This window comes from Cervus canadensis, chromosome 13, assembly GCF_019320065.1.
Source record: "Cervus canadensis isolate Bull #8, Minnesota chromosome 13, ASM1932006v1, whole genome shotgun sequence".
Classification (NCBI taxonomy): domain Eukaryota; kingdom Metazoa; phylum Chordata; class Mammalia; order Artiodactyla; family Cervidae; genus Cervus; species Cervus canadensis.
In genome coordinates, this window is record NC_057398.1 from 27,912,223 (window position 1) to 27,931,114 (window position 18,892).

The 18,892-nt window shown below is 61.4% G+C and overlaps 3 protein-coding genes across 7 annotated transcripts in view; all 3 read left to right on the top strand.

Moving 5' to 3' along the window:
• PLEKHM2 (pleckstrin homology and RUN domain containing M2) overlaps positions 1-7,886 on the top strand; it is a 41,215-nt gene extending 33,329 nt beyond the window's left edge. For 4 of the 5 annotated variants that reach the window (XM_043484991.1, XM_043484989.1, XM_043484988.1 and 1 more), the window contains 12 exons: positions 1,695-1,894; positions 2,142-2,211; positions 2,357-2,447; positions 2,812-2,876; positions 3,198-3,286; positions 3,901-4,033; positions 4,268-4,458; positions 4,774-4,839; positions 5,391-5,550; positions 5,874-6,053; positions 6,142-6,258; positions 6,936-7,886. In XM_043484991.1, the coding sequence (XP_043340926.1) occupies positions 1,695-1,894; positions 2,142-2,211; positions 2,357-2,447; positions 2,812-2,876; positions 3,198-3,286; positions 3,901-4,033; positions 4,268-4,458; positions 4,774-4,839; positions 5,391-5,550; positions 5,874-6,053; positions 6,142-6,258; positions 6,936-7,070 (1,497 nt within the window). In that variant the 3' untranslated portion in view covers positions 7,071-7,886. Of the gene's footprint in view, positions 1-1,054; positions 1,895-2,141; positions 2,212-2,356; positions 2,448-2,811; positions 2,877-3,197; positions 3,287-3,900; positions 4,034-4,267; positions 4,459-4,773; positions 4,840-5,390; positions 5,551-5,873; positions 6,054-6,141; positions 6,259-6,935 lie in introns of all 5 variants that reach the window. The other variant, XM_043484992.1, reaches the window with a different exon arrangement.
• Positions 7,887-8,927: 1,041 nt separating this feature from the next.
• Positions 8,928-13,835, top strand: SLC25A34 (solute carrier family 25 member 34). Its single transcript, XM_043484993.1, has 5 exons — positions 8,928-10,114; positions 10,712-10,777; positions 10,897-11,049; positions 11,455-11,589; positions 12,228-13,835. The coding sequence occupies exons 1-5, from the start codon at positions 9,737-9,739 to the stop codon at positions 12,408-12,410; spliced, it is 915 nt and encodes a 304-aa protein (XP_043340928.1). The 5' UTR covers positions 8,928-9,736; the 3' UTR covers positions 12,411-13,835.
• A 448-nt stretch (positions 13,836-14,283) lies between these two features.
• TMEM82 (transmembrane protein 82) lies at positions 14,284-18,507 on the top strand. The gene is made up of 6 exons (XM_043485378.1): positions 14,284-14,665; positions 14,817-14,889; positions 15,096-15,270; positions 16,037-16,454; positions 17,610-17,797; positions 18,070-18,507. Exons 1-6 carry the CDS (start codon positions 14,578-14,580, stop codon positions 18,160-18,162), a joined length of 1,035 nt encoding a protein of 344 aa, XP_043341313.1. The 5' UTR covers positions 14,284-14,577; the 3' UTR covers positions 18,163-18,507.
• The last annotated feature ends 385 nt before the right edge of the window (positions 18,508-18,892 follow it).

The following is an 18,892-nucleotide window of genomic DNA, read 5'->3' on the forward strand; positions in this document are numbered from 1 at the left end:
GTCCTGGTGTCCCTCCTGTCCACTCCTGGCATCACTTTTTAGTCCACACACCCTTTCACCCCGAGGACATTTGGCCTTCTTTCTGGAGACCAGGTACCCCCACCCTGTTCAGTAGTTCTTTGATCAAGAGGAAAAAGAGGGCCCGAGGCTAGAAGATGGGTGGCAAAGGCATCAGCATGGATGGCTTCAGGGGCCAGGCCCAGGCTGCCGGGGGCATTTGTCCGGTCCATCCAGAAAGTACCTTCAGCCTGGACTTCTTTCCAAGGGAGTTCTTGGACATTAATGCACAAGTTCTGAGATTTGTACCAATTCTAGTTGAGCATGGCTCACTGAAAGAAGAGCATCTCCATCACATTGACGGGGACGTAGAAGGAAGGAGGAGGTGGATGACAAGGTTGGAAACTCTTGGCCAAGAGCCTCCTCGGCTCCCTGACCTCCTCTGGCTCCTGCTCTTGAGTCTCTCCACCTGAATAAGAGGCTTCCCGGCCCAAGGCGGGGGGAGTTCCTCCCCAGTGATTGGAGCCAGGAGTCCCATTCCCAAAGGCTGGTTCAAATCCAGAGCAGCTAGAGAGGTTCAGACCTAGAGTTGCTTAGCCAGGTCCACTCCAGCCAACTCGGAACCACGGAGCCAGCAATTTGAGCTCAAAAGATTTTGAGTCTTTTGAATTACCCATTACAATACCTAATGGAAAGTGAAGTCAGCTCAGGGTCCACTGCTCACCTCCTGCGGGGAGGCTGAGTAGAGGGGTCACTGGTCTGACCAGCCGTGGCCTGTTTCCATTCCTGAGAGCATAGCTAGCCCAGCGCGCCACCAGCTACAACTCACAGGACCCACTCAGGGGTTCCCCTGTGCCTTCCTCGAGCTGGCCCTGCCTCTGCCTCTGAGCTGCTGTCGGCCTCTGGCCCTGGGTCCCATGCCTAGTGCTTCCCGGGACTCCTGAAGCTCTGACGCTCTGAGCTCCTTGCTCAGGCTCACCTGTAGTGACCCAGCCCACCTCGCTGCCCTCAGGACCGGTAGCTCAGCTTTAAACCTCTTCCAATCACTACCATCCAGGGTCACCAAGAAGAAGAAAACAGGCAAGAAGAAGAAGCCCAGATCAGATGAGGAAGCCAGTCCACTCCACCCGGCCTCCACCCAGCACACGTGTGCCCGGCAGGGCAATGGCAACACCGTGGGCAGCAGCCCAGGCCCTGGGCGGGGCTCCCCAGACACCACCCTGGCCTCCCCGCTGCAGGAGGGAGAGGGGCCTGGCAGCACAGTGGAGGGCAGCGGGCGCTCAGAGCCCGGCCAGGTGGGCCTGCTTATCCCCGAGATGAAGGACACCTCCATGGAGCGCGTGGGGCAGCCCCTGAGTAAGGTCATCGACCAGCTCAACGGGCAGCTGGACCCCACCACCTGGCGCCCCCACGTCGAGCCCCCGGACCAGTCCTTTCGGACCGGCTCTCCCGGGGATGCCCCGGAGAGGCCGCCATTTTGCGACTTTAGTGAGGGGCTTCCAGCCCCAATGGACTTCTACCGCTTTACCATTGAGAGTCCAAGTACTGTTACATCAGGTGGCGGCCACCATGACCCTGCAGGGCCTGGCCAACCGCTGCATGTTCCTGGTAGCCCTGCGGCTGCTGGCCAAGAAGAGGCGGGGGGAGGAGGAGGACCAGGACAGACACCTCGGCCCTTAGAGGACACCCCGGGGGAGGCACAGAAGCCAGAGGCCCAGGAACTGGACACCCAGCTGCCCCAGGTCGGTGAGGGGCTGGAGCCAGAGCCTGGGACCCAGGAGGCTCTTTGCAGACTCAAGGGAGACCAGCCCAGCCCCTGTCTGAGCAGCGCCGAGGACTCCGGGGTGGAGGAGGGCCAGGGGAGCCCTTCTGAGATGATGCACTCGGCAGAGTTCAGGTGAGCCAGTCTGTGCCACACGTGTGAGCCACACCTCTCCTCGATCAGGGCACGCTGGGCGTCTGCCCTCCACATAGGCCGAGCACAGCTCCTGGAAGACCTAGCCTGGGCTGGGAGGTAGGAAGGGGTGTGGCCCTCTGGTGTCGCCTCACCTGCGTGCGCGCAGCGTCTCTGTGTACCTGTGTGGCCTCTCCCTGCCCCTGCTCTCACTGACCCCTCGTCCTCCCCACACCTGTCCCCCTCACAGAGTAGACAACAATCACCTGCTCCTGCTGATGATCCATGTGTTTCGAGAAAATGAAGAGCAGCTCTTCAGAGTAAGTCCCGGGATCCCAAGAATGAGCAAGAGCCACACAGCGAGGGCACGGCTGAATGGGCCCCACGCCTGCTCAGAAGGGGGCACGGGCTGTCCGGGGCGGGGTGTGGGCCTCAGGGTCTGACATCTCTGCTCCGGCCCCTCAGATGATCCGGATGAGCACCGGGCACATGGAGGGCAACCTGCAGCTGCTGTACGTGCTGCTCACAGACTGCTACGTCTACCTGCTCCGGAAAGGTGCCTGCCGCCCCGGACTGGGCCAGGGCAGTGGAAGATGAGACTGACTGCTTCCTCGTTCCCTGCACCCCCACCCCCCACCAAAACCCCCTCACCTCCCACCCCTCCACCCCCCGCCCCACTGGCCCCGAGTGTCTCTCTGCTGCATGTGGTGATGGACACGCACAGCTGGGAAGGGGCTGTCAGTATCCCAAGACGGGAGCCTGGGGGCCCCTCCAGGAGTACCCCATGTCATTCTCCTAGCCCATCATTTCAGATCGCAGGGCGAGGACGGGTCCTCACGGAGAAAAGGTCTTAGGAAATGGGGCGGGGGGAGGGCAGAGAGGCCCCCAGGGGTCACAAGCATTGGGGTCGTCTCTCTCAGGGGCCACAGAGAAGCCATACTTGGTGGAAGAGGCTGTTTCTTACAATGAGCTCGACTACGTGTCGGTGAGTTCGGGCTCCGCGGCTGGTGTGTGCTGTCTGTAGGGCTCCGTGGGCCACCCACCCTCGGAGCTGCGGAGCAAGGCCGACCCCTAGCCTCAGTCCCGGGGTGGGTGCCAGCCCTCATCTACCCCCGCGATGCCGGGGATAAGAACCAAGCCCAAGGGTCCCTCTTCCTCCTCTGTACGGCCGACCATCCCTTCCCACTTCATGGTGACCCCAGTCTGTGTTTCTTCCCTCCCCAGCCCGCCCTCTATCTGGCCATGGCTGCCCCTGTGGCAGCTGCGGCCAAGCTCCGTGTGCATGTGAGGGTGTGGTTTCCGGCAGGTGGGCCTCGACCAGCAGACGGTGAAGCTGGTGTGCACCAACCGCAGGAAGCAGTTTCTGCTGGACGCGGCCGACGTGGCCCTGGCCGAGTGAGTGACACGCCCCTTCCGCCGGTCGGAGACAGCGCGTGCGCTACTGGCCTGGCCACACCCTTGGGGGTGGAGGGTGAGACGTGGGCTACGAAGAGGCAGAAAGCGGAGACGAGTTCCGTTTGGAGACTGCGGTCCGGGCAGAGAAGCAGGGGGGTGACAGACACACTGACCGACTGGTGACCTCAAACCCTCAGTGGCCCCCAGAGAGGAAAAGAGGGCTGGCAGAATCACCCCCGCAGGAAAGAAAGCACAGCCCCTGCTTAGGGGCCACGGGGCCACTCGTGCCCCACGTGCTTCCGTGCGAAAACTGTCTTTCCTGAGGTCGGGTCTTTATCCGAGTCCTGCTGCGTCACCTCGTCCGGGCTTCCCTTGTGGTCAAGACCCAAGGCCCCTTGGCCATCGTGAAGGGTTAGGTTTTCCAGGCCGCCGTTTGATGACCGTGGACTGCTGCCACCTCATTGCCCCACCCGCCGCCTTAGCTCTGGTTCCAGGCGGGTCCCTCCCCTCAAACCCTGTGACCCCTTCAGGTCAGACGTTCTCTGAACTAAGCCCAGTCCCTGTGAGGGGTGGGGGCCCCAGGCCTCTGACAGCAGACCCCATTCCCTGCACAGGTTCTTTTTGGCTTCTTTGAAGTCAGCCATGATCAAGGGCTGTCGGGAACCCCCCTACCCCAGCATCCTGACTGATGCCACCATGGAGAAGCTGGCTCTGGCCAAATTTGTGGCCCAGGAATCTAAGTGTGAGGTAAGAACCTGGGGAGGAGAGGCTGTTGTCCCCAAGATGCAAGCCCTGGTGTTAGGGTCACGAGGTGCAGACAGCGGGTCTTTCCTGTTTCTCCATCATCTGCCTGCAGCAGGCTCTCCTCTCCTCCCCAGCCTAGCCACTTACCCAGTTGGGGTGTGTCCTCACCCTGACAAGGGCCATTCTTGCTTCTGACCCCGACCTCACCGCTCTGTCCCCTGCCCCCTCCCTCCCCAGGCGACCGCTGTTACTGTGCGTTTCTATGGGCTTGTGCACTGGGAGGACCCCCAGGATGAGTTCCTGGGCCCCACCCCCTGCCACTGCTCACCCCCCGAGGGCACCATCACCAAAGAAGGCATGCTGCATTACAAGGCGGGCACCTCCTACCTGGGCAAGGAGCACTGGAAGACCTGCTTTGTGGTGCTCAGGTGAGAGCTCTGGCCCGGAGGTTGGGGTGGGGGACAGCACCCTCCTTTCCACAGGGATCCTAGAACTTCTCTGTGGTGTCAGTCACGTAGGGCCCAAGGAAGCCCAGGACATCTCAGGTGCAGACTAGGGCTGTCCCCAAGTCTGGGGGTACACGTTCCCTGCGGCACCTCTGCAGTTCTTCCACCCTCCCAGCTGCCCCAGCCTCCTTGGCCTCTGGGTTTCAAGCCCCAGCTTGCAAGGATCCCCAGGATGTAGGCTTTGCAGGCCCCCAGATCCCAGCCCAGACTCACCCCTGCCGCATTGTGCCTCTGCAGCAACGGGATCCTCTACCAGTATCCTGACCGCACCGACGTGACGCCCCTGCTCTCAGTGAATATGGGGTGAGTGTCCTGGGCAGTGGGGTTGCTGGGCAGGTATTGGGGCCTGTGTTGCTGCTGAAGGTCAAGGTCAAGCTGGGCCTGGGGCTCGGCTCAGCCCCACCCGCACTCAGAGCCCTGGGGTCTGCTGAGCTCTGGGGGAACCTGGGGGAAGCAAAAGGAGCTCCCTGCCTGGAAAGGGTCCAGTCTGATGGGGAGGCAGTCCTTTCCCTGGGAAGCGCCTGACCTTAGGGGGAGATGAACACACATACACCTGGAGGGAGCATCAGGCCCACGAGGGGCAGCGTGTGCTGATTCTGAGAGGGTGGGGCTGAGAGCTGATTCTCTACTCCTCACCTGGCCCTGTTCAGTATGCAGAAGGACTCTGGTGATCCTGGAGATTAAAGGTGTTACACAGGAAAGAGGTGGGGGCGGGGCTGCCCAGCTGTGGGGTCCGGACCACCCTTTGGTGTCCTCTGGGGCAGCCCCAGGTCTGCAGGCCTCGACCAGCCCCGAGAGCTCCCCTGTGCCATCCCTGCCTCCTCGACCCATCTCACCCTCCTCCTCTGGCCCAGGGGGGAGCAGTGCGGTGGCTGTCGGAGATCCAACACCACGGATCGGCCCCACGCCTTCCAGGTCATCCTCGCCGACCGGCCCTGCCTGGAGTTGAGCGCCGACAGCGAGGCTGAGATGGCCGACTGGATGCAGCACCTGTGCCAGGCCGTGTCCAAGGGGGTGAGCGCCTTCTCCCCTCCCCCAACCCCGGGCCCCAGAGGCCCTTCCCTAAACCCAGACACATCATAGAGCAGCCTCCAAGGACCAAGACAGGACCTCCAAGGACCAGCCCAAGAGTCCACCCTGGAGCTTAGGGCCACCCATGGCCTGACACTCCCACCATCACCAGGCCAGCCCCTGTACTCCTGAGGTGGGCAGAGTCTGCTTGACCTCTGGAGGGCTGGGCAGAGGGGCTGGCTGGCCCCTGAAGCAGGGTGTCCTGGTGCAGACCAGCCCTGGAGAGCTCCAGCTTGCCCCTCCTTTCCCCCACCCATGCTCCCCAGGTCATCCCCCAGGGGGTAGCTCCCAGCCCCTGCATCCCTTGCTGCCTGGTAATCACCGATGACCGCCTCTTCACGTGCCATGAGGATTGCCAGACCAGCTTCTTCCGCTCCCTGGGTACTGCCAAGCTGGCTGACATCAGTGCTGTGTCCACTGAACCGGGCAAGGAGTACTGCCTCTTGGTGAGCTGGGTGAGGTGGGCAGGCGATGGAGGCAGGCCCTGCCACAGGAGTGCTGGGTCTGCTCACCTGGGGCCCCCGCTCTGCCCAGGAGTTTTCCCAGGACAGCGCACAGCCCCTCCCAGCCTGGGTCATCTACCTGAGCTGCACACCTGAACTGGACCGATTCTTGTCTGCACTGAACTCGGGGTGGAAAGCCATCTACCAGGTACCCAGCTGCCAGAGCCTTGCGGAAGGGAGCCCTTCCCTGGGGAAAGGAGCCCTGCACGGCACAGACCAAGGCAGGAGGCAGGTGCCCAGGGAAGCACTGAACTAGGAGCTCCAGGGCAGACATCTGTAGGACCAAAGGGACAGGATGCTAACTCCCTGGGAATCTGAGGCTAAAGCTGAGCATCGAGCCCAGGAAATGCCATTCTTGATCTCAGTCCCCATCAAAAAGCAGGAATTATCAAAAAAAAAACAAAACAAAACAAAACAGGAATTAAGTGCTTATGGTGGGGCTAGAGCTCTGCTCAGATGGTGGGGGCATAAAGCTCAGAGCCAGGCTGAGGGGGGCCTCATCGAACTCCTGGACACATCCTGGTATGAGCACATACTATACTGCCCCTCAGAAGCTTTGGACCCACCTTGGGCAGAGTGCACTTCCACAGGGAGACTCCCAGGCACAGAGCCTGCCTCCTGGTGCCACCCCCAGCCCCCACCCCCAAGAGCTGGTGCACCCCTGGAAGGAGGAAGCTCAGGGAGCATCGCCCGGTGGGCTGGAGCCCTCCTTTCTCAGCAGCGTGGACCTGGTTCCGGGGCAAGGTTACACCTGGTGCGGAGGGACCCCTCGGCTCCCTGAGCGCTCTTGGCACAGCCCTCAGATTCCTGCCATGCCCCACACAGGTGGACCTCCCGCACAAGGCCATCCAGGAAGCCTCCAGGAAGAAGTTCGAGGATGCCCTGAGCCTCATCCACAGCTCCTGGCAGCGGAGCGACAGCCTGTGCCGGGGCAGAGCCTCCCGGGACCCCTGGTGCTGAGGCTGAGCCGGCTGGTGTCTCGGGCGGGGCAGGAGGGGGGCACGTGGGCGGCACACAGTCATCGCCGTGTCACCGAGCTACTCGGGGCTAGGCCCCCACCCGTGTTCCTGGACGAACCACCGAGTGGGGCTTGAGACCCGGTCTCCCTCCCAGGGACCCAGAGTGGGTGCACCACACCCTGGCTTCCTGCCTGGCAGGGGGCGCCTGGGAAGTGCTGGGGCAGAGGGTCCGAGCCCTATGGGCTCTGCAGACGCACGGCCTCCTCCCCGGGGTCGCCGCCTCAGTCTGTGAGGGGGAGTGGAAGGACTGGGAGGGCAGGAGCCCCTTCCTCCCCTGGGTCAGGGGCCCGGGCAGAGGCTTAGGCCGCCCTGGGGGCTCTGAGTGCCCGGCCATCCCTGTTCATGTCTGAACATTGACCCGGCTGGGAGGGGAGCTGGAACACCGAGGTCTAGAGCATTTCTCCTCCTCAATAACTCCATTCCCAAGCACACTCCTGCCTGCCTTCCACACTCCAGGGGTGACGGGGGTGCAGGGGCCAGGCTGGCCCTCCCTGGCTTCCAGGAGGCTCTGCATGTCCACGGCCCCCTCCCTGACTCCTTCCAACCTGGGTGCCTGTGGGATCCAGGAATCAGGCTGTGTCCTTCTGCCGAGAGCATGGTGGGGTGGGGAGGAGGGCTTGGAGAGGAGCAAAGGCCAGCAGCCTGTGACGGCTGCTTGGCTGGAGCCAGGTCCTTCCCAAGAGGGGCCCTCTGGGGGAGAGGGTCAGGTGGCCTGGGTTTTGTTTTTTAAAATAAAATAGACATGTTATATTGCCAAGACTTGTCGCTGGCCCTGTTTGACCAGGGTGGAGGTGAGGGACCTCCGACTCCTCTCAGGCCCCTCGGCCTTCACTCCTCCTTGATTCCACAAATGCTTTTCCGTGAGATGCTCTGGGCCCTCTCTGGCAACCACATCACTCTTTGAGGAGGAGTTCAGGCCCTGGGAGCTTCTGGGCCTGACCTTTGCCCTCCCTCCTGTTTCCTGCAGTGGCTGGGTGGGTGGGGCAGCCACCAGCTCCAGTCCCAGGACTTGTCTGCACTCCCAGGGCAGGGCACTCCTCCCCTCCTCTCTAGCTGTGGGGCCTGAGCACCCACCACTCGGGATAAACCCAGGAGAATCCAAGCTGTCCCCAAGACCTCTTGTTGGCTGCTACCCTGGGGCTGGCCAGAGGATGCCCAGCCTGCGCGGTCTGGGAGGAGCTCCTCAGCCCTTAAGTCCCTCAGCACTGTGGCCTCCGGGGCTTCGGGAGGAAAAGGGTGGACCCGTGGAAGAGGCAGGTGTGGAGGCCATGGAGGTGGCGTTCTGGGCAGGGTGGCCCTGCCTCTGGTTTTGATTGGAACTTGGTGATGCAGGGTGGCCCCGGCAGGAGAGGGGTCCCCTGGAGCAGAGGTTGAGATGGACAAGGTGGTGCTGGCTCCCACCTCCACAGCCTGGCACCTGACAGTAGTGCCCAGGGATGGGAGGTTCCGTCTCACCAGACATTTCCATGCCTGGGCCTCTGCTCCAAGAACCACAGCCCAGGAGCGGCTCCACCAGGAAGACGAGCAGGACTCGGAGGGCAAGTCCTTACCAAGCAAGCAACCAAAGCCACAAAGTCACTCGGTGAGACACAGTGGCTCTTATTTTTCCATCTCCTACCCACCCAGGGCGATTGGGTGAAGTACTGTGCTAGGCGTTCTTTCAGTTCAGTTGCTCAGTCATGTCTGACTCTGCGACCCAATGAACCGCAGCATGCCAGGCCTCCCTGTCCATCACCAACTCCCGGAGTCCACCTAAACCCATGTCCATCGAGTCAGTGATGCCATCCAACCATCTCATCCACTGTCGTCCCCTTCTCCTGTAAAGGTGTTCTTTACACATCTACAATTCTTCAAGGAACTTCTGCAGTGGGTGTCCGTATCCCCACCTTAAAAATGGAGAGACTGAAGCTCAAAGGAAGTACTTGCTTGGCTCACATGTAACAGTGGAGCCTGGGGTTCCAGACCAGTTTCGCAGGCCTCCGGAGCCCTCTGCTGTCACTTGGCAGTGGGACCATGGGGCACGGGAGCCAGACCAGAAGGCCAGGCCAAGGCCGGGGAAGGGGGCATCACTCAGTGGCAGGGGTGGGAGGAGCAGTTGCTGAGATGTGGGGAGAAGGTCCCAAGCAGCTGCCTCTTGCCCAGGGCCCCGAGCTACAGCACTGGCCAAGCCAGAAGCAGGCACCAGCCCTTTGCCCCAGGGCCAGAGAGAAGGCTGGAGGGCCAGAGGAGCAGGAAGAGGCTTCTTGGTTGATCAGCACTCTGCTCTCCCCTAGTCTCCCTTGGGGCCCAGGTGACCTTTCCCCCAGATCCCAGGGTCCAGGCCCTCCCCTGCAGGGAGGTGTGGGGGAATGGAGGCAGCTGGGATTGGTTTGGAGCCGGCAGGGGCGTGTCCTGGGCTCCAAGGAAGGAGCAGAGCAGGTGGACTCCCAAGATAGACCAGGAGCCGCCTGGCAGCCGGCGGCCTCTCCGACCCAGACCTCTGCCCTCCAAGACATGGCCCCAGGCTCCCTCGATCCCCAGCCCTGTGGCCTTGCGGGGGTGAAAACAGCCTAAGCACCGCCACTCCAGGGCCCGTGCCCACCCCCGCTGGCCCCTGGCCCTGAGACCATGGAGACAGTGCCCCCAGCTGTGGACCTGGTTCTGGGTGCTTCAGCCTGTTGCCTGGCCTGTGTCTTCACCAACCCCCTGGAGGTAGTGAAGACACGGCTGCAGCTTCAGGGGGAGCTGCAGGCACGGGGCACCTACCCTCGGCTCTACCGGGGCTTTGTCGCCTCCGTCGTCGCGGTGGCCCGTGCAGATGGGCTGTGCGGGCTGCAGAAGGGGCTGGCTGCCGGCCTCCTCTACCAGGGCCTCATGAATGGCGTCCGCTTCTACTGCTACAGCCTGGCGTGCCAGGCCGGCCTCAGCCAGCAGCCGGGAGGCACCGTGGTCGCAGGCGCTGTGGCAGGGGCATTGGGAGCCTTCGTGGGGAGCCCTGCTTACCTGGTGAGTGCCTTGTCTCCATCCGCCCCCTACCCTGTGACCCAGCTCCATGGGGGCGGCAGCCTCCTTGGCTGGCCTCTAAGGAGCAGGTAGGGTGGGGCAGGCTGGGTGGGGCAGCTCCCCAGAACATCCCCACCCAGGCTGCCTGGAATCTGCCCCTTGGTCCAGGGCACCAGGGCTTGGCCCTGATCCTCACTCCCCTGAGGGCCCCACCCCTCCAGTCCCGAGCCAGGGGAGGGGGTAGAGGGTGGCAGGAGGTCCTTTATCTTCCTGCGCAAGTAAGAATAAAGCCTCCCCCTAGTGAGGGCCCCCTGTCCAAGCCTGGATGTGTCATTGCTCTTGGTTCTCAAAACAGCTTTCTAAGGCTGAGCAGAAAGGTCGCGAGGTGAAGTAGCTTGTCCCAGGTCACACCCTGATGCAGATGCAGGCTGACTGCAGAGCCTCACCCTCAACCCTATTCCACACATCGGGAAGCGGCAGGTGCGGGCTCAGGGAGGTCTGGGTGTCAGGGCCCAGCAAGGCGTGCCCTCAACACACACAGCTCCTCCAGGCTCTCCCAAGTTTCCATCCCCAGGCCCTGTGGCACCTCTGCCCTCACAGGTCAAAACGCAGCTGCAGGCCCAGACGGTGGCCGCGATGGCCGTGGGGCACCAACACCATCACCAGGTAGGGACCGCCTCTCCTCAGAGCTCCCCGAGCTGGGTGGGCTGGGTGGGCTGGGTGGGCTGGACGGGCTCCTGAACAGGCAGGGGCTGCCCAGTGACCCCCATGCCCTCTCCCCACAGAGCCTCCTGGGTGCCTTGGAGACCATCTGGCGGCAGCAGGGCCTGGCAGGGCTATGGCGGGGCGTGGGGGGTGCCGTGCCCCGGGTCATGGTCGGCTCGGCTGCTCAGCTGGCCACCTTTGCCTCTGCCAAGGCCTGGGTGCAGGAGCGACAGGTGAGGATCTGGGGGCACCTGTGCCCACCTCCACACACGAGAGTAGGAGGGCCTCCTGCCTTCTTTCTTCCTGTCTGTCCAGGTCTGCATCATACTGCATGTCTCCACCTAGACCCTACCCAGGGAAGCCGAGGGCATGGTGACAGACGGGGCACCTTAATAAAGCTGAGTGCCCCAGCTCTGCCCTCAGGCCATGACCCTGGCTTTTGGGTCCAGCTAGAGTGGCGAGCCAGCAGTGAACCCTGAAGCTCAGGGAGATGGGGTGGGGAGGGGAGTGGCTGGAGGAGCCTCCTCTGCTCCACATTCCCCAGGTCTTCCAGCCCCCAGGTGCTGAGAGGGTGGGGTGACACCACGTGGGTGGGTGGAAGGCAGCTACGGGGGTCAGCAACCTGTATGTTCCCACAGTGGCTCCCGGAGGACAGCTGGCTGGTGGCCCTGGCCGGGGGCATGATCAGTAGCATAGCTGTGGTCGCTGTCATGACCCCTTTCGATGTGGTCAGCACACGGCTGTATAATCAGCCAGTGGACGGAGCAGGCAGGGTAAGCAGGGGACAGAGTGGGGAAGGGTGGGTGCTGGCGAGCACCCCCCCCAACACACACACCCAAACACACACCCAGGGCCAGGGACACACAGATGTGACCTACACGCACACACATTAATTCGGCTTGTTTGCTGAACACCCATGTCCTAAGCATGTACTCAGCATTTTCACGTCCTCATTTTAATTCTCTCCTCACAACCACCTTCATTTTCCTGATGAGGAGACTGGGGCTCAGAGAGATCAAGTGACTGGCCTGAGGTCACACAGCTGGTAAGTGGAGGAACCTGAACTGGAATCCAGGCCTGACGCCACAGCCTCACTGACACACACAAGTCATCATATACACTGGTATAGGATGTGCCCAGCACAAAGGTGCCCTCCACAGGCTGCGTTAGGGATGAAATCCACCTGCATGCCACTAGCCACGCTGAGCACCTGTCCTGGGGCGGGGGCTGCCTGGAGGAAGCGGCTCCTTCTGAACTTTCACAGCCGAAAGGGACACCCTTATGTGATTCGCTGAGCTTGGGGGCAGTGCCTTTTCTGACGTACCACAAAGGCCTCACACAGACACACGCCATTGTGCCAGCCAGGGCCCCACAATGCCTGCAGTGATGTCCGCCCTGTGTCTGTCCCCAGGGCAAGCTGTATGGCGGCCTCGCCGACTGCCTGGTGAAGATCTGGCGGCAGGAGGGCCCCCTGGCGCTCTACAAGGGTCTGGGCCCCGTCTACCTGCGCCTGGGCCCCCACACCGTCCTAAGCATGCTCTTCTGGGATGAACTCCGGAAACGGGCCTGGCAGGGCCAGCACCAGGGCAGCTAGGCGGTGTCCTTCACCCCGACACGGCCGGCCACTTGGCAGGACACGATGGCCCGCTGCAGCTGGGAATGGCTGTTCCAGAGCCAGCCCAGGCCCAGGCCCTGCCCCGGGTCCGGGGAGAGTATGGTCAGACAGCTGTGGTCAGCCCAGCCCCTGGGCCCACCTAGGGCCAGCTGGAATCACCACCCACTCCGTTCTCCAGAGAGTGTTCATCCTTCTCTGTCCCAGGTTACCTTACCCCAGAGCCCTACCCGTCACAATAACCACTCCAAGGTGTGAACAGCTCTGTGAGCTGGGTCACATACAATATCAACTTGCTTACACAGTAGGAGGTAGTAAAATTCTGTCACTGATGAGGAAGTGGAGGCTCAGAAAGGTGAAGTGCTCTGACCAAAGCCATGTAGCTTTGAAGGGTCAGAGCTGGAACTGGAACTCACCTCTGCCCACCCCCGGCCTGTGCCCTTGGTGAGAGCCAGGACCATGGGGTCCGGAGTGCCCCTGAGGGATCACTGCACATGTGGGGAGGCCCTGGGTCATCGTCTGTGTTAGTCTGCCAAGGCCCACCATCACAGAGTTTCTCAGACTAGGCAGCTTAAACCACAGAATGTTCTTTTCTCACAGTTCTGGAAGCTACATGTCCAGGGGTTGGCAGGGTTGGTTTCCTCTGAGGCCTCCCTTCTTGGCATGTAGACACCTGTCTTCTCCCAAGGTCCCGATAAGGTCTTCCCTCTTTGTGTCTGGGTCCTAATCCCCTCTTAAAGTGAAAGTGAAAGTGAAGTTGCTCAGTTGTATGCGACTCTTTGCGACCCTGTGGACCGTAGCCCACCAGGCTCCTCTGTCCATGGGATTCTCCAGGCAAGAATACTGGAGTGGGAATACCACTTGCATTGGATTAGGCCTCACACTGATGACCTCATGTTAACTTAATTACTTTCTTAAAGACCCCATCTCCAAATACAGTCACCTTCTGAGGTTAGAACTTTCCTATATGAATCTGGGGTGTGGGAGGGGACACAACACAGCCCCTCAAAACTAAGGGCTTTTACTGAGGGTCTCCTAGACGCCCAGCACTGTGGGCATTTGCACAGATTCTCATGACAATTCTGAAAGGTAGCTCTTGACGTGCCCATTATTCAGATGAGCAGACTGAGGTCCTAGGAAAGGAAGCGAATTCCCCAAGGTAGTGAAGCTGGGTATCCTCATCCCAGGCCCTGTCCTTTGTCCAAGCTGCGGCCACACTCCCCCCGTGGGCGTGTCCCTAAGGCACTGACCTCTGTGCTACAGAAGTAGAAGCTAAGTGCCTGAAGGGGCAGGACTGGCTGAGGTCAAGTGGCCTGACCACACCCAATGGCTGCAAAGAGCTGCTCTCCAGGCACGTACCTACTGCACACTCCAAACCAATAAAGTTTTCTATTTTGTCTACGTCAATGACTTTGCACGGCTGGCAGTCTCAGTCTCTGGACTCCCGAACCCCAACCCGTGGCTGGCTCTTCTGTCTGGGAAAGGAGGACCCAAAAGAACTGGGGCAGCCCCACCCCTCAGGCCAAGCGAGGCCTGCCGCCTAGTGGGCGCGAGGAGAATCGTCAGGGCGGGCGGCCCTGCGGTGCAGTGGGCGAGGGCCTGGAGCTGGATCCTGCCCCTGCCCCACCCTACCCCCACCCCCAACGCCCCCAACCCTCCCACCCCCGGCAGTGGGAGGAGAGACCCCTTCCAGGCCTCGGGCTGAGAAAGCGAAGCCTCAGGCTGTGGGGGGTGGAAGCCCCCTTCCAGACCTTGGGCCGAGGGGGGACCCCCACACTTCAGGCCGAGAGGGAGAACACATAACATAACATAGGCTGAGGAAGGACAGATGAGGCCTGGGGCTTCAGGAAGGCGCTGTGGGGCAAGGCCCAGAGGAGGGTGAGAAAAGTGGGCGCCAGACTCGAGCAGGACTGAGACCAGCCCACCCAGAGATGCCTTCCACCCCATGCTGCCCAAATGGCAAGCGCCTGGGCAGCGGTCTTAACTCAGAACCCGGAAAGTTTAAAGCCCTGACTCTCATCCCTTCCCCTCCCCTGGGCTTTTGACCCCTCCCGGCTCCTCCCCTCGCCTCCACCTTTGCCCGGTGGCTGTGACGTTGCGGTCTCTCCGGGGCAGACCTGGCCGGAGGCTGGGCTGGATCCCCGCGGCCATGTTCTCCCTACTGTCCCCCACCTCCTGGCTCCCCAGCCTCCCCTCCCTCGACTGGGGCTCCGGCCTCCTCGAGGCCCTCCTGCAAGGTGAGCGCCTCCCCCTTGCCCCTCAGCCCCGCCCCCCGCCGGACACCTGCTCAGTGCCCGGCGATCCCACCCACGTGGAGTATCCCGCCGCCTTGCCAGCCGGCTCCTCTAACCCTACCACGCCGCCCCCCCTCCCTACTGCCCCCGTCAGGCCTCGTCGGGGCCTGCGCAGTCTCCATCCTGAACAACCTCCTGAAGGTCTACTTCTTCGTGGGCTGTGCCAAGTGAGTGCCCACCTCCCCGGCCTACTCCCTGCGCCCTGAAACCCACACTGAGAAGAGGCCTCTGAGAGGAGGGCCGGGAGGAAGAGACCACCCCTCCCTCACCCCAGGGAGTGGCTGGGAGTACCGGGACCCCCTCCAGGGACCAGGCTGGTGGTTCTGCACCCTCTGTCTGTCTCCTCTGCCCGCACCCCTGTCTGTCTCCACAGCCACCCGGAGCTTCGTCTTGAAAAGCAGAGGCTGCAGGCTCAGTGGGCATCACTGGAGACCGTGCATCTCGCAGGGCTGGCCCTGATTCTCACTGTTGTGGGGGTCCGCGTGGCTGCCCTCGTAGTGCTCGAGTTCTCCCTCCGGGCTGTCTCCATGCTGCTTTCCCTGGACAAGGTGAGACCACAGGGAGGTGGAGGGTGAGGATGGCCTGGCCCTGGGCCCTAGTTTTCACCCCGGAATAAAAAAAAAAAAAATGGGCAAAACTGTGATTGCCAAAGCCCAGTCTCCACTCAGAGTGGACACAGCCCCAGGCCGAGAAGATAACACAGCAGCTCGGGGCTGTCTGGAGCTTCCCACCAGCCAGGCACCGTGCTAGATACTTTGGGCGCATCATTTCATCCTTGTAACCACAGCGGGTAAAAGTTTGCTGGGATCCCAGTTTCACACGTGGGAAACTAAGGCTCAGAGAGGCAGAGTGGCTTATCCATGGTCAACAACCAGCAAGAAGTAGAGTCAGGCTTTGAACCCAATTCTTCAAGGCTCTGAGCCGCCACTCTTCAGCCAGCAGACCAGTCCCAGGTAATAACCATGACTGAAATTAAGCTGAAAGAAATGATACAGTAATGAAACTTCCCTGGCGGTCCAGTGGCTAAGACTGCGTTTCCTATGCAGGGGGTGTGGTGAGTTTGATCGTTGGTCAGGGAACTAAAAATCACACATGCCTGCATGACCTGGCCAAAAAATAAATTTAAAAAGACAAAAGAGACGATCCCAGTAGGCTTGACCTGAAGGCAGTATCTCCTCTTTGGGAACGATCCCTGAGGTTCCTTCAGGCTCCAGCTTCCTACAGAGTGGAGCATCTGTACCGTGACACCCTCTTGGTGCCCCCAGGGTGGCGAGCGGCCTAAGCCCCCATCATTGTGCCCCCTCCCCCATCCAGGGCTCCCAGGGCACCGAGAAGCTGCAGCTGTACCTACTGTGCCAGTACTCGCTGGGCTGCGGGCTGACCTGCGGCCTGAGCTTCCTGCAGGAGGGCGCCCCGCACTGCACGCTGAACCTGATGCTGGCCCTGGGGCTGGCAGCGCTGCTCAGCACAGGCGCCCGGCGCCTCCGCCACCACGTCTGCCGGCTCTACGAGCTGCACCGCGGCCAGCGCTCCTGTGGGGTCTGCCTGGGCCTGCTGGCGGGCGCACACCACCTCCCCCGGCTGCTGGGCCGCACCCTGGCCGTGACCTTTATAGTGGGCAACCTGGCCGCCGTGGCCCTCATCAACCGAGACTTCCTGACCACCTCGGAGGCCGTGCGCTTCTGGACGCCTCTCACCATCTGCTACACCCTGCTGGTCATCCACATGCAGGGTAAGCGCCACGGGCGGCAGCTGATTCACTGACACTCACACCCTACTGTCTCACCCGGGCCCAGTGCTATGCTAGGCCTGGGGAGGATGACAACACTCAGATCCAGCCCCTGCCATCCCAGAGCACCCAGTCTGGTAGCAACAGCCATGCAGTGGACAGAGAAGGGTACAGGGTGCAGGGGAAGCCCAATGAGACAGTACTCGAATTGGGCCTCAAAGGATAAGCAGGAGCCCCTGGGAGAGATGAGCAGGGAAAGGAGATCATGACAGAGGGAACCATGTATACCAAAGCCCAGAGGTGATTCAAGGCCTGAAAACAGCAGGGAGGGGACGAGGCTGGCCGGGTTCACAATGGAGAGCTGTCGTCAGCCAGGTGAGGCAGTCTGTTCAGAAGCCATTGCAGGGTTTTAAGCAGGGGCGAGTGACCTGTTCAGATCTGGGCCTGAGAAGGAGCCACCTGGCTGCAGGGTAGGGATGGGGCCAAAGAGACAGGACAAGGAAGGGCAGTCAGGCAAACAGGGCAGAGATGCAGAGGCCCTGATGTGGGAATGAGCCTAGCACGCTCGATGGACCACAGAAAACTGGGATGGTTGGAGGTAGCGAGCCTGAGATGAGGTTGGAGAGTGGACTCCGGTCAGATGGGGCAGGACCTCCTTGTAAGGGTAAGGAGTCTGGAGTTTATTCAAGGTGCAAGGGGACGTCCTGGGAGGATTATAAGCAGAGGAATGATTCCATCTTGTTAGTGTATTTAGAAGGCCACTGGCTGCTGAGTACACGCTGAGTTGTGGGGTCCAGACTAGAAGCTGGGGGCCCAGTGAGAAAGCTGATTTGAGAGATGAAAGCAGAAAGAGCCTGCAGGGCTCACTGATGGATCGGACGTGGGAATGCAGGAAAGAGAGGGGTCAAGACGACTCCAGGGCGAGACCCTGGGTGAGCAGTGAGGCCCGGGAGGGGAAGAAATGCCTGGTGCCCTGTAGTTGCACAGTGGAGATGGGGCGGAGAGGATGGGGGGGGGGGGGCTGCCTGGGGAGGGAAAGGCTCGCACTGAGGAAAGTGGTGGGGGAGCTGGGAGATCCAGGCCCCATCTCAGCTGGACCTCAGGGTGGGGCTGCGGGGATCGGGCAGGCGGCCAGTGACAGGGACCCTGTGTTTGTAGAGGAGCAGCGGCAGTGCCCCGGCCTGAAGAGCCACGTCCAGACGGTGCTAGTGCGCATGTGCGGTCTCTTCGTGCTGCTGCTGACTGTGGGCCGCTGGCTGGACCTCCTGGGCATCCTCGTCTCCCTGCTGGGCGAGCTCTGGTGCCTCGTGGGCATCCGCACCCTGCTTGATCTTTGCCAGATACAGGTGGGCACCCCCACCCTGAAGTTCCCCCAGACACTGAAGCCCTGCTCCAGACAGTCCCGGGAACCTCACCAAGTCAGGTGACCCCTCAGTAGCCCAGGTCACTAGGAATGGGGCAATTGAGAGGCACCCCCACCCCATCCATAGCCCATCCCATCCTGTGCCCCAGAGCCCCAAATGAGAGGAACATCCTGGGAAAATGGAAGCCTGAGTGCCCCCACGGGATGGGGGGGATTGAGTGGCACCTCCATCCTTTCCTCCCTGTCTCCCCTCAGGATTTTCCACCCCAGAGGCCTTTGGTGTCAGCTCCAAGCCAGCCCCAGCCCTCGGCCCCTGCCCAGCCCTCGGAGGGGACGGCCACCTCCTGACTGACCTCGGCAAGGACTTAAGAGTCTCTCAGGTCCACTCAGGTTCACCAGGAGGCCTTGACCCCAGGATACTGCCTGGAGGCAGAATGGCAAGGCTGCCCCCCACCTGGAGCACTGGGGATCCGCGGGAGGGAGGGGAGGATTTGGGACTGGGTCCCTCAGAGGGTGGGAGTACCTGAAGGTGGCTGGGTTAAACTTTTTCTTTTCCTCAGGGTGGGGGAACAGATACAGGCCCCCTAGACCTGCCTTCCCAGGGGCACTGGGGGGACTTGTATCCCCATGATGGCTTCCCCCTTTTCCCACCTCCCTGCCCTTTCCACGAACAATAAAGGTGACTTTCTCAGATTTTTCTTAGAATTGTGAACATGCCAAGAGGTGAAGAGGCTTGTTCAAGGCTCTTCTGACAGAGCTCTTCTGACTGGGGCAGGCTCCTGGGATGTGTGCCTAGCTGGCTCCCTGGGATTCAGGAATTTGATGTGGAGGTGACTGAAGAGGTGATGGGGATGCAGTGGCATGGATGGGCAGATGGTCTAGGACCCCCGGCTGTCTTGGGTGGAGGATGCCCAAGACATCCTGGTTGGGCATGTCCCATCCCAGGTTGAGAAACCTGGGAGAGGGTATGATGCTTGGGCCTCTGTTGATGCCCTTGGGTCCCCCACCTCTGACCCTTACATGGGGATCCTTCCCATCTCAGCTGTTTTCAGCCTTGTATCCCCCTCAGGGCCCAGCT

Excerpts from the sequence above, each read along its gene's own strand:
- SLC25A34 (XM_043484993.1), top strand. The coding sequence starts at position 9,737 with ATGGAGACAGTGCCCCCAGCTGTGGACCTGGTTCTGGGTGCTTCAGCC. Across the intron at positions 10,115-10,711 it reads TGGGGAGCCCTGCTTACCTG|GTCAAAACGCAGCTGCAGGC; the intron begins GTGAGTGCCTTG and ends CTGCCCTCACAG. Across the intron at positions 11,050-11,454 it reads CCTGGGTGCAGGAGCGACAG|TGGCTCCCGGAGGACAGCTG; the intron begins GTGAGGATCTGG and ends ATGTTCCCACAG.
- TMEM82 (XM_043485378.1), top strand. The coding sequence starts at position 14,578 with ATGTTCTCCCTACTGTCCCCCACCTCCTGGCTCCCCAGCCTCCCCTCC. Across the intron at positions 14,666-14,816 it reads CCTCGAGGCCCTCCTGCAAG|GCCTCGTCGGGGCCTGCGCA; the intron begins GTGAGCGCCTCC and ends TGCCCCCGTCAG. Across the intron at positions 16,455-17,609 it reads GCTGGTCATCCACATGCAGG|AGGAGCAGCGGCAGTGCCCC; the intron begins GTAAGCGCCACG and ends CTGTGTTTGTAG.